Source organism: Salvelinus namaycush, chromosome 17, assembly GCF_016432855.1.
Source record: "Salvelinus namaycush isolate Seneca chromosome 17, SaNama_1.0, whole genome shotgun sequence".
In the NCBI taxonomy this organism is placed as follows: domain Eukaryota; kingdom Metazoa; phylum Chordata; class Actinopteri; order Salmoniformes; family Salmonidae; genus Salvelinus; species Salvelinus namaycush.
Window position 1 is genome coordinate 33,168,492 of NC_052323.1, and position 14,536 is coordinate 33,183,027.

The window sequence follows — 14,536 nt, forward strand, 5'->3', positions numbered from 1 at the left end:
TCAATAGGTCATCCCTGTAGACTGCCCAAAACTAGTGCCTTACAGCTGTAGACTTATCATATAGTTAGCAACTTAAGATAGTGCCTAAGCAACACACCAAGTAGGACAACCCTAGATATGGCATTAGAGACAATGCCATGATAGTCATTTTTCCAGAACATTGGACGTATACAGAATACAGTCCAATTAGATGATGTTTGTGTGAGAACTATATTTTGTATATCTTTTATTTATGCTTTCATTCCTTTTCGGTTCAGTTCCTTTGACACTTAGGAAGTGATAGAGCCATAGACAAAGTCCCCATACAACCATCACTTAGTGCCACAACGCCACTCATTGGGGAGTGAATGTAATTATATATATTTCATGAGTGTGTGTGCGTTGTTAACATCTGCCTAAGTTATTGCCCAGATCTTCCAGTCTGGACGATGACCAGACAACGGGTCCGGAACGGTGACCCCAAATCCGGACACCCACGGCCCATCCGTGTGGCGGCATGCCCCGCTGTCAGAGAGCCTACCAAGGTAAACCACCAGAGGGGGGGACCGCAACGGCAATCACCAACTGGACATCAACTGCCCATTCTTGTGGTGGACTGCGCCGCTCTCAGAGAAGCCTACCAAGTTCAACCACCAGAGGGGACTGCAACGATGATCTACAAACAGGACATCATGTGGTCATGATTTTATGTTGATTTGTAACTTGCACGACAAACAAGATCCAAACCACCAGTGGGGGTATGTCATGACGTTGCCCTCTTTGGGTAAAGCAAGCCCCATCCCCCTCTCTCTGTCTCCCACACTCAGGCTGCTGCGACCTCAGGTCGTAAATTCCTGGAGAAGATTCTCTCCTCATGGCCACAGTATAGAGACAGGGTGAAGTTTTCATAGAGAGTACAAAGGAATGTCTTCCACCTCACAGAACTTGAGGTCCGAACAACATTTATGTTCTGGAGAAGGTATAAAAGATCGGTGAAGAATCCAGCTACGGACTGGTCCGTTTGGTACAATTTTGTGAAACTCATGGGAGACAATACGGCCACATTACCATAACGCTGTTTATACAATAGCCTCAGATATGAGGCTTACATCTAATTGTTGTAGAGGATGAATGAGGAAAGATAAAACTATTTGTGAAATTATGGGATGCTATGTAATGATGTAATGTGAGAGAATTGTATTTCTGTGTAACGTTTCACTTAAGTCACTGGCACGCCCCCATGAACACAGTTAGTACCTGGCGTCATGAGACAGCCTTTTTCTGCTCTCCCGAATAAAATCCCCACCTTGAGAATTTCTCAACAGACCATGTTTCTCTCAATTACGAGAGGATAAAGGTTGCAGACCAGCTTACCTCGATAACGAGAGGGCCAAGGTTTGAGACGATTGCTGAATCTTTTAACCATCCCACGTGGTTAAACTCTTAGTACACTTTACTGGTACTGCTAGTACACTGGACTTGTACTGCTAGTAAACTGGACTTGTACTGCTAGTAAACTGGACGGGTACTGTTAGTACACTTTACTAGTACCTCTAGTACACTGGACTGGTACTGTTAGTACACTTTACTGGTACCTCTAGTACACTGGACTGGTACCTCTAGTACACTGGACTGGTACCTCTAGTACACTGGACTGGTACCTCTAGTACACTTTACTGGTACCTCTAGTACACTGGACTGGTACCTCTAGTACACTGGACTGGTACCTCTAGTACACTGGACTGGTACCTCTAGTACACTGGACTGGTTCCTCTAGTACACTGGACTGGTACTGTTGGTACACTGGACTGGTACTCTCAGTACGCTGTTGTCTTTCTGTAAGGCAGAGTTTTATCTCTCTCTTTGACAGACCCAGACCCAGACAGACACAGATACAGACACAGACACAGACACAGACACAGACACAGACACAGACACAGACACAGACACAGCCACAGCCACAGACACAGACACAGACACAGACACAGACACAGACACAGACACAGACACAGACACAGACACAGACAGACAGACAGACAGACAGACAGACAGACAGACAGACAGACAGACAGACAGACAGACAGACAGACAGACAGACAGACAGACAGACAGACAGACAGACAGACAGACAGACAGACAGACAGACAGACAGACAGACAGACAGACAGACAGACAGACAGACACGCAAAAGCTTGCACACACACATGTACAAACACACACTACTTAAAATAAAATGTGTTTACATTGAAAAAAATCCTTGTGTTGGAATTTGAGGGGGAACACCAGCCTATGGCCCCAATGTGTGTCGTACTTCTATAAATACTAGTAGTGGTGGAGAGTATTTTTGACCATAATTACCCATGCCCTGTTCATGCCTGGGAACGGTCTCTGTCTGTGTCTGCTGGTAACCAGTCCACTCTGCTCCAGTACACTCCCTAACATACTGACCCTGTAACTAATCCACTCTGCTCCAGTACACTCCCTAACATACTGACCCTGTAACTAATCCACTCTGCTCCAGTACACTCCCTAACATACTGACCCTGTAACTAATCCACTCTGCTCCAGTACACTCCCTAACATACTGACCCTGTAACTAATCCACTCTGCTCCAGCACCCACACCCACACCCACACCCACACCCACACCCACACCCACACCCACACCCACACACACACACACACACACACACACACACACACACACACAAATACAAATACAAATACAAGTGAACAAGCACGTACACACATGCATGCACATAAATGCCCACAGACACAAAAATGCGCGCACACACACACACATCTGTCCTGTGGGTTGAACTGTTTTTCTACATCTGTCTGGACCAATAAAAACTGAGACGTCTTACAACATATTACATAATTTTAGGTCTCAACAAACTGTGTTTTTTCCTGTTTGACTTACTTTTAGCTCAAAAACATGTTTTTTGTAATGACAGGTCTAAGAGGAAATGTTTAGAAGAGCTAGACTAGTGTGTGTGTGCTTTTGTGTATTTGTGTGTAGTTGTGTAATGTCACACTATGTAAATATATTTCCGTTTGTTTGCACTGTACTGTACGTTTTGTATCTTTTGTGTGTATGATTGGTGCTGGCTGGATATGTGGCTTTCCTGCCTTGAGTGGACGGCCTGTTTCATGGTAAACAGATTATTTAGAGCCTTGTTCAGTGAACCAAACATCTCCCCATTCCCAGCTAAAGCCGCACTCCATCAGCCTGATTGGAGACGAGACACAGCATTTTCAGACACTGTTCTGTTCCCTTTGTATACTCACCTCAATAGCACTCATGTTGACATGTCTTTCTTACCTCAACCTCTGGCCAGGGCAGTAGAGAGGCTTAGTTGTACTGGACATGTAATGAAAACACACACTCACTGTCGTTTGACTGAGTTCTTTCCCTCTCCACTGTGGTGAAGACGAGTCAGTCCAGATCCACTGTGCTCTGTCACGTGTGTTATGTCTATACTACAGCCAATGTGTAACATCTGTCAAAAAGTCTACTTTTTCCATCAACCAGAACTGTGAGAATATGCTACTTTCTATAGAAACTCTACAGTATTACACTGTATCACAAAGTTCTGTTCCAAAGCTGTACAACCAACATCACAGCCAGGGGAATCTATTTGCCAGCAGCAGAACTTAACCCACACTCACTTTTAATACCTTGTTTTCACACAAGCCATGTTTCATTGCGGCTTGTAAAGCCCAGAGTACTATAACAGTAGGAGGACCCAGCCTTATTTGATATATCACTAAAGTCTCTTAAAACATGGTGTTATTTCACAAGGCCTGCTGCTTTGCCCCAGCCCCTCCTGGCCTCTGTGGGTTTGGCTGGAAGATCTTGTGGTCAGGTCTGTGTATGACATAGACACAGGACAGGGTTAAACCAGACACTGGCTTTGAATGCACCTCAACATGTTTAAACTAGTCCACGGGCTATTTTCTGAATCTTGGGTAATAATGTCCTACCATGTTTGACAGTGTGATGTTCTCAAAGTATGATGAATACCACATAAGTCAACATACCCCTACACTCCACACACCCCTACCCTCCACACACCTACCCTCCACAACCATACCCTCCAGACACCTACCCTCCACACCCCTACCCTCCACACACCTACCCTCCACAACCCTACCCTCCACACACCTACCCTCCACACACCTGCCCTCCACACACCTACCCTCCACAACCCTACCCTCCACACTCCTACCCTCCACAGCCCTGCCCTCCACAACCCTACCCTCCACATCCCTACCCTCCATACCCCTACCCTCCATAGTCCTACCCTCCACAGCCCTACCCTCCACACCCCTACCCTCCACAACCCTACCCTCAACAACCCTACCCTCCAAAGTCCTACCCTTCATACCCCTACCCTCTATACCCCTACCCTCCACACCTCTACCCTCCACAGCCCTACCCTTCATGCACCTACCCTCCACAGCCCTAACCTCCATACCCCTACCCTCCATACCCCTACCCTCCACAGCCCTACCCTCCATACCCCTACCCTCCACAGCCCTACCCTCCACACCCCTACCCTCCACACCCCTACCCTCCACAGCCCTACCCTCCACACCCATACCCTCCATAACCCTACCCTCCACACCCCTACCCTCCACAGCCCTGCCCTCCACAGCCCTACCCTCCATACCCTTTCCCTCCACACCCCTACTCTATATACCCATTCCCTCCACACCCCTACCCTCCACACCCTTACCCTCCACACCCCTACCCACCACACCCCTACCCTCCACACCCCTACCCTCCACACCCCTCCCACCACACCCATACCCTCCACACCCTTACCCTCCATACCCCTAACAATCCACAACTATACCCTCCTCACCCCTACCCTCCACACCTTTACCCTCCATACCCCTAACCATCCACAACTATACCCTCCTCACCTCTACCCTCCACAGCCCTACCCTCCACACCCCTACCCACCACACCCCTACCCTCCACACCCTTACCCTCCACACCCCTCCCACCACACCCCTACCCTCCACACGTTTACCCTCCATACCCCTAACAATCCACAACTATACCCTCCTCACCCCTACCATCCACACCTTTACCCTCCATACCCCTAACCATCCACAACTATACCCTCCTCACCTCTACCCTCCACAGCCCTACCCTCCACACCCCTACCCTCCATAACCTTACACTCCACACCCCTACCCTTCATAACCCTCCACAACCGTACCCTCCACACCCCTACCCTCCGCAGCCCTGTCCTCCACAGCCCTACCCTCCACACCCCTACCCTCCACACCCCTACCCTCCATAACCCTACACTCCACACCCCTACCCTTCATAACCCTCCACAACCCTACCCTCCACACCCCTACCCTCCGCAGCCCTGTCCTCCACAGCCCTACCCTCCATACCCTTTCCCTCCACACCCCTACCATCCACACCCTTACCCTCCACACCCCTACCCTCCACACCCTTACCCTCCATACCCCTACCCTCCACACCCTTACCCTCCATACCCCTAACCATCCACAACTATACCCTCCACACCCCTACCCTCCATACCCTTACCCTCCACACCCCTACCCTCCACACCCTTACCATCCACACCCCTACCCTCCACACCCTTACCCTCCATACCCCTAACCATCCACAACTATACCCTCCACACCCCTACCCTCCATACCCTTACCCTCCACACCCCTACACTCCATACCCCTACCCTTCACACCCGTAACCTCAACACCCCCACCCTCCACACCCCTACCCTCCACACCCTTACCCTCCACACACCTACCCTCCACACCCTTACCCTCCATACCCCTAACCATCCACAACTATACCCTCCACACCCCTACCCTCCATACCCTTACCCTCCACACCCCTACACTCCATACCCCTACCCGTCACACCCGTAACCTCAACACCCCCACCCTCCATACCCCTACACTCCACACCCCTACCCTCCACAGTCCTGCCCTCCACAGCCCTACCCTCCATACCCTTTCCCTCCACACCCCTAACCTCCACACCCGTAACCTCAACACCCTTACCCTCCACACCCCTAACCTCCACAGCACTACCCTCCATACCCCTACACTCCACACCCCTACCCTCAACACCCCTACCCTCCATACCCCTACATTTACATTTAACCTGTTTGGCGTGCAAGCCCGACGTCGGTACACTTATGACAACAGCCAGCTCAAAGCGCGAAATTCAAAAGATATTTTTTTTAAATATTTAACTTTCACACATTAACAAGTCCAAGACACCAGATGAAAGGTACACATCTTGTGAATCAAGCCAACATGTCCGATTTTTAAAATGTTTTACAGGGAAGACACAATATGTAAATCTATTAGCTAACCACGTTAGCAAAAGACACCACTATTCTTACTCCATCAGTTTTTTACTCCATCAGTAGCTATCACAAATTCGACCAAATAAAGATATAAATAGCCACTAACCAAGAAACAACTTCATCAGATGACAGTCTGATAACATATTTATTGTATAGCATATGTTTTGTTCGAAAAATTTGCATATTTCAGGTATAAATCATAGTTTACATTTCAGCTACAATCAGAAATTGCACCGAAAGCAGCCATAATATTTACAGACACCAACGTCAAATACCTAATTACTCATCATAAAACATTTCTGAAAAATACATAGTGTACAGCAATTGAAAGACAGGCATCTTGTGATTCCAGACAATATTTCCGATTTATTAAATGTTTTACAGCGAAAACAAAATGTAGCGTTATATTAGCGTAGCCACAATAGCCAGAAACACTTGGGCGCCCACGACCAGTTCACATGCACGACAGATATTAGAAATAGCATCATAAAATGTTTCTTACTTTTGGTGATCTTCCGTCAGAATGTTGGACAAGGTGTCCTTTGTCAAGAACAGTCGTTGTTTTGATCTGGAACGGCAAATATCCCTCTTCATTTAGCATGGGCACTTGCCAAGTGGCACGGATCACTCCAACGTCAACAAAGTCAGAGAACGGAACACGGCAAAACTCCCGAAAAAATTTCAATAATCTGATTAAACTATATTGAAAAAACATACGTTACGATGATATGGTCACATGTATCAAATAAAATCTAAGACGGAGATGTTAGTCGTCCATAACGAGAGCAAAACAGAAGGCAAATCAATGTCCTCTTTCGCGCGCTCCAGAAACAGGAAATGGACGGTCACGTCAAACAAAGAGCTTTAATTCCACCTCAGACCAAGATAAACACGAAATTTTTTCTCTCACCGCCTCTTGACAACCAGGGGAAGGTGTATGAAGTGTATGTAGACTCTTACGTATCACGCCCATGTATAGGCATGAAGTTGAACAGAGCATCGATTTCTGACATTCCACTTCCTGGTCAGGAAGTGTGCTGCAGAATGACTTCTGTTTCACTCAGAGAAATAATTCAAACGGTTTTAGAAACTAGAGAGTGTTTTCTATCCAATAGTAATAATAATATGCATATTGTACGAGCAAGAATTGAGTACGAGGCCGTTTAAAATGGGCACGATTTAACTGGCTACTCAATACTGCCCCTTGCAGCCATAAGAAGTTTTAAGTCATTTAGCAGACGCTCTTATCCAGAGCGACTTACAAATTGGTGCATTCACCTTATGATACCCTTACCCTCCACACCCCTACACTCCATACCCCTACCCTTCACACCCGTAACCTCAACACCCCCACCCTCCATACCCCTACACTCCACACCTCTACCCTCCACACCCCTACCCTCCATAACCATTCCCTCCATACCCCTACCCTCCAAACCCCTACCCTCCATACCCATACCCTCCACACCCCTACCCTCCACACCCCTACCCTCCACACCCCTACCCTCCAAACCCCTACCCTCCATACCTCTACTCTCCACAGCTCTACCCGCCATACCCCTACCCTCCATAGACCTACCCTCCATACCCCTATCCTCCACAGCACCACCCTCCACACCACTACACTCCACACTATGTCTAGACTGCAGGAAACCTAGAGTAATTAGGTCTAGACTGCAGGAAACCTGAAATAATGAGTTCTAGACTGCAGGAAACCTAGAATATTTAGGTCTAGACTGCAGTAAACCTAGAATAATTAGCTCTAAATAGCAGGAACTTAGAATAATTAGGTCTGGACTGCAGGAAACCTAGAATAATGTGGTCTAGACTTTAGGAAACTTGAGTAATTAGGCCTAGATTGAAGGAAACATAGACAAATGGGGTCTAGATTGAAGGAAATCTAGAAAAATGGGGTGTAGACTGCACATAACCTAGAATAATGTTGTCTAGTCTACAGGAATGTAAGGGGTGCGTGACTGGCTGCAGGGAAGTCAGGCGCAGGAGAGCAGAACTGGGTAATAACCGGAGCAGTTTAATATGCAAAACCAACGGCACCCAGAACAACAAAATATGGGTACAAAAATAACCCGTCGCGAACCAGTCAGAGGGCACAAGCACTTACAACAAAGAATTTCACACACAGACATAGGGGGAACAGAGGGTAAAATACACGACAAGTAATGAGGGAATGTAAACCAGGTGTGTGGGAAAACAAACAAATGGAAAATGAAAGGTGGATCGGCGATGGCTAGAAGACAGGTGACGTCGACCGCCGAACGCCGCCCGAACAAGGAGAGGAACCGACTTCGGCGGAAGTCGTGACAAAGAAACCTAGAACATTAGGTTTAGACTGCAGGAAACCTAGAATAATTTGGTCTAGGCTGCAGGAAACCTAGAATAATTAGGTCTAGACTGCAGGAAACCTAGAATAATGGGGTGTAGACTGCAGGAAATCAAGATTAACGGGGTGTAGACTGCAGGAAACCTAGAATAATTAGATCTAGACTGCAGGAAACCTAGAATAATTAGGTCTAGACTGCAGGAAACCTAGAATAATTAGGTCTAGGCTGCAGGAAACCTAGAATAATTAGGTCTAGACTGCAGGAAACCTAGAATAATTTGGTCTAGGCTGCAGGAAACCTAGAATAATTAGGTCTAGACTGCAGGAAACCTAGAATAATGGGGTGTAGACTGCAGGAAATCAAGATTAACGGGGTGTAGACTGCAGGAAACCTAGAATAATTAGATCTAGACTGCAGGAAACCTATAATAAGTAGGTCTAGACTGCAGGAAACCTAGAATAATTAGGTCTAGACTGCAGGAAACCTAGAATAATTAGGTCTAGACTGCAGGAAACCTAGAATAATGGGGTGTAGACTGCAGGAAACCAAGATTAATGGGGTGTAGACTGCAGGAAACCTAGAATAATTAGATCTAGACTGCAGGAAACCTAGAATAATTAGGTCTAGACTGCAGGAAACCTAGAATAATTAGGTCTCGACTGCAGGAAACCTAGAATAATTAGATCTAGATTGCAGGAAACCTAGAATAATGAGGTATAGACTTGCTGAAAACCTAGAATAATTCGTTCTAGACTGCAGGAGATCTAGAAAAATTAGGTCTAGACTGCAGGAAACCTAGAATGACTAGATCTAGACTGCAGGAAACCTAGATTAATGGGGTATAGACTGAAGGAATTCCAAGTTTTTAAAGTCAACAGAAGTGAAATGTTTTCCCCCTTGGTGGTGGTGGTGGTGGTGGTGGTGGTGGTGGTGGTGGTGGGGTTGGTGATGGATGGGGTGGTGATGGAGGTGATGGTGGTGGTGGTGATGGTGGTGTTTGTGAATGCATTAAAGTATAGATTGTATATATCTTCATGTGTTTTATTTATAGTAGACATTGGGAGCACACATTGGGAGGGGAAATTGGCAGCATACATTTGGAACATACATTGGCAGCAGAAATTGAATTGATGCTGTAGAGATACAATATGCAGATCTAATGCGTCCCTGCTGAGCACCAATAACAGGATCATTGTCTGGGTTTAGAAACGCAGGGAAACTTAGTGTAGCTGGCTATACATCATCACAGATCTATCCTGTCTCCAACCTTAAGGATCAACTCCATTTAACCTAGAAAGAGGCAATGAGGGTTTTCACCAGGGCGAAATCAAATCAAATCAAATCAAATTGTATTTGTCACATACACATGGTTAGCAGATGTTAATGCGAGTGTAGCGAAATGCTTGTGCTTCTAGTTCCGACAATGCAGTAATAACCAACAAGTAATCTAACCTAACAATTCCACAACTACTACCTTATACACACAAGTGTAAAGGGATAAAGAATATGTACATAAAGATATATGAATGAGTGATGGTACAGAACGGCATAGGCAAGATGCAGTAGATGGTATAGAGTACAGTATACACATATGAGATGAGTAATGTAGGGTATGTAAACATAAAGTGGCATAGTTTAAAGTGGCTAGTGATACATGTATTACATAAAGATGGCAAGATGCAGTAGATGATATAGAGTACAGTATATACATATACATATGAGATGAGTAATGTAGGGTATGTAAACATTATATTAAGTGGTATTGTTTAAAGTGGCTAGTGGTACATTTTTACATAATTTCCATCAATTCCCATTATTAAAGTGGCTGGAGTTGAGTCAGTATGTTGGCAGCGGCCGCTAAATGTTAGTGGTGGCTGTTTAACAGTCTGATGGCCTTGAGATAGAAGCTGTTTTTCAGTCTCTCGGTCCCTGCTTTGATGCACCTGTACTGACCTCGCCTTCTGGATGATAGCGGGGTGAACAGGCAGTGGCTCGGGTGGTTGTTGTCCTTGATGATCTTTATGGCCTTCCTGTGACATCGGGTGGTGTAGGTGTCCTGGAGGGCAGGTAGTTTGCCCCCGGTGATGCGTTGTGCAGACCTCACTACCCTCTGGAGAGCCTTACGGTTGTGGGCGGAGCAGTTGCCGTACCAGGCGGTGATACAGCCCGACAGGATGCTCTCGATTGTGAATCTGTAGAAGTTTGTGAGTGCTTTTGGTGACAAGCCGAATTTCTTCAGCCTCCTGAGGTTGAAGAGGCGCTGCTGCGCCTTCTTCACAACGCTGTCTGTGTGGGTGGACCAATTCAGTTTGTCCGTGATGTGTACACCGAGGAACTTAAAACTTTCCACCTTCTCCACTACTGTCCCGTCAATGTGGATAGGGGGGTGCTCCCTCTGCTGTTTCCTGAAGTCCACAATCATCTCCTTTGTTTTGTTGACGTTGAGTGTGAGGTTATTTTCCTGACACCACACTCCGAGGGCCCTCACCTCCTCCCTGTAGGCCGTCTCGTCGTTGTTGGTAATCAAGCCTACCACTGTAGTGTCATCCGCAAACTTGATGATTGAGTTGGAGGCGTGCATGGCCACGCAGTCGTGGGTGAACAGGGAGTACAGGAGAGGGCTCAGAACGCACCCTTGTGGGGCCCCAGTGTTGAGGATCAGCGGGGTGGAGATGTTGTTACCTACCCTCACCACCTGGGGGCGGCCCGTCAGGAAGTCCAGGACCCAGTTGCACAGGGCGGGGTCGAGACCCAGGGTCTCGAGCTTGATGACGAGTTTGGAGGGTACTATGGTGTTAAATGCTGAGCTGTAGTCGATAAACAGCATTCTTACATAGGTATTCCTCTTGTCCAGATGGGTTAGGGCAGTGTGCAGTGTGGTTGCGATTGCGTCGTCTGTGGACCTATTGGGTCGGTAAGCAAATTGGAGTAGGTCTAGGGTGTCAGGTAGGGTGGAGGTGATATGGTCCTTGACTAGTCTCTCAAAGCACTTCATGATGACGGAAGTGAGTGCTACGGGGCGGTAGTCGTTTAGCTCAGTTACCTTAGCTTACTTGGGAACAGGAACAATGGTGGCCCTCTTGAAGCATGTGGGAACAGCAGACTGGGATAAGGATTGATTGAATATGTCCGTAAACACACCAGCCAGCTGGTCTGCGCATGCTCTGAGGACGCGGCTGGGAATGCCGTCTAGGCCTGCAGCCTTGCGAGGGTTAACACGTTTAAATGTTTTACTCACCTCGGCTGCAGTGAAGGAGAGAGAAGGAGAAATTAAACGTGTACCTATCCACTGCTTTCAGCTGAGGAATGACGGTAGTGTTGAATTTTTGTCTCTTTCTGTGTCTGTCTTTATACTTCTCTGTCTTTCTTTCTCTCTCTATCTCTCTCTCAATTCAATTCAATTTAAGGGCTTTATTGGCATGGGAAACACATGTTAACATTACCATAGCAAGTTAAGTAAATAATAAACAAAAGTTAAATAAACAATTAATAAACAAATTATAAATTAACAGTAAACATTACCCAAGCAAAAATAAATAAACATAAATATAGGGTGGAGTTTATGAAAATGGGGTTTTTCTAATTCTTTGTGGATCTGTGTAATCTGAGGGAAATATGTTTTCTAATATAGTCATACATTTGGCAAGTGCAGCTCAGTTTCCACCTCATTTTGTGGGCAGTGTGCACATAGCCTTCTCTTGAGAGCCAGGTCTGCCTACTGCGGCCTTTCTCAATAACAAGACTATGCTCACTGAGTCTGTACATAATCAAAGCTTTCCTTAATTTTGGGTCAGTCACAGTGGTCAGGTATTCTGCCACTGTGTACTCTCTGTTTCGGGCCAAATAGCATTCTAGTTTGCTCAGTTTTTTGGGAAATTCTTTCCAATGTGTCAAGTAATTATCTTTTTGTTTTCTCATCATCTGGTTGGGTCTAATTGTGTTGCTGTCCTTGGGCTCTGTGGGGTCTATTTGTGTTTGTGAACAGAGCCCCAGGACCAGGTTGCTTAGGGGACTCTTCTCCAGGTTAATCTCTCTGTAGGTGATGGCTTTCTTATGGAAGGTTTGGGAATCACTTCCTTTTAGGTGGTTGTTGACTTTAACATCTCTTTTCTGGATTTTGATAATTAGTGGGTATCTGCCTAATTCTGATCTGCATGCATTATTTGGTGATTTACGTTGTACATGGAGGATGTTATTGCAGAATTCTGCATGCAGAGTCTCAATTTGGTGTTTGTCCCATTTTGTGAATTCTTGGTTGGTGAGCTGACCCCAGACCTCAGAACCATGAAGGGCAATGGGTTCTATAATTCAAGTATTTTTAGCCAGATCCTAATTGGTAAGTTGAATTTTATGTTCCTTTTGATGGCATAGAAGGCCCTTCTTGTCTTGACTCTCAGATCGTTCACAGCTTTGTGGAAGTTTCCTGTGGCTCTGATGTTTAGGCCGAGGTATGTATAGTTTTTGTGTGCTGTAGGTCTCTCTTTCTCTCGCTCTCTCACTCTCTCTCTCTCCTCTAGGTGTCAGCAGAGTTATTCATGCAGGGCGGCACTGGGCTGGGATACCCGTCCGTGGGTGTCCAAGCGTGAATGCATCTGCCTGTGCCTATGTGCATGAGAGTGAGTGCATGTGTGTGTTATCGTGTGCAAGTTATCAGGAAGTCCCTGTGAAGTGGGTATCAAGGTGTGTGTCATCAAGTTATCAGGAAGTCCCCGTGAAGTGGGTATCAAGGTGTGTCATCAAGTTATCAAGAAGTCCATGTGTAGTGGGTATCAAGGTGTGTGTCATCAAGTTATCAGGACGTCCCTATGAAGTGGGTATCAAGGTGTGTCATCAAGTTATCAAGAAGTCCATGTGTAGTGGGTATCAAGGTGTGTCATCAAGTTATCAGGAAGTCCATGTGTAGTGGGTATCAAGGTGTGTGTCATCAAGTTATCAGGAAGTCCCTGTGAAGTGGGTATCAAGGTGTGTGTCATCAAGTTATCAGGAAGTCCATGTGTAGTGTGTATCAAGGTGTGTCATCAAGTTATCAGGACGTCCCTGTGAAGTGGGTATCAAGGTGTGTGTCATCAAGTTATCAGGAAGTCCATGTGTAGTGGGTATCAAGGTGTGTCATCAAGTTATCAGGAAGTCCATGTGTAGTGGGTATCAAGGTGTGTGTCATCAAGTTATCAGGAAGTCCCTGTGAAGTGGGTATCAAGGTGTGTCATCAAGTTATCAGGAAGTCCCTGTGAAGTGGGTATCAAGGTGTGTGTCATCAAGTTATCAGAAAGTCCCTGTGAAGTGGGTATCAAGGTGTGTCATCAAGTTATCAGGACGTCCATGTGTAGTGGGTATCAAGGTGTGTGTCATCAAGTTATCAAGAAGTCCATGTGTAGTGGGTATCAAGGTGTGTGCCACTCGAGCCACTGCCTGTTCACCCCGCTATCATCCAGAAGGCGAGGTCAGTACAGGTGCATCAAAGCAGGGACCGAGAGACTGAAAAACAGCTTCTATCTCAAGGCCATCAGACTGTTAAACAGCCACCACTAACATTGAGTGGCTGCTGCCAACATACTGACTCAACTCCAGCTCACTTTAATAGTGGAAATTGATGGAAATTGATCAAAAATGTATCACTAGCCACTTTAAACAATGCCACTTAATATAATGTATATGTATATACTGTACTCTATATCATCTACTGCATCTTGCCATCTTTATGTAATACATGTATCACTAGCCACTTTAAACTATGCACTTTTATGTTTACATACCCTACATTACTCATCTCATATGTATATACTGTACTCGATACCATATACTGCATCTTGCCTATGCCGTTCTGTACCATCACTCATTCATGTATCTT

General features: G+C 46.1%; 1 protein-coding gene across 1 annotated transcript; it reads left to right on the plus strand.

The window, feature by feature from the left end:
- The first annotated feature begins 428 nt into the window (after positions 1–428).
- Positions 429–5,507, plus strand: LOC120062194 (extensin-like). Its single transcript, XM_039011996.1, has 3 exons — positions 429–524; positions 4,083–5,014; positions 5,237–5,507. Exons 1-3 carry the CDS (start codon positions 429–431, stop codon positions 5,505–5,507), a joined length of 1,299 nt encoding a protein of 432 aa, XP_038867924.1.
- Positions 5,508–14,536: the final 9,029 nt, after the last annotated feature.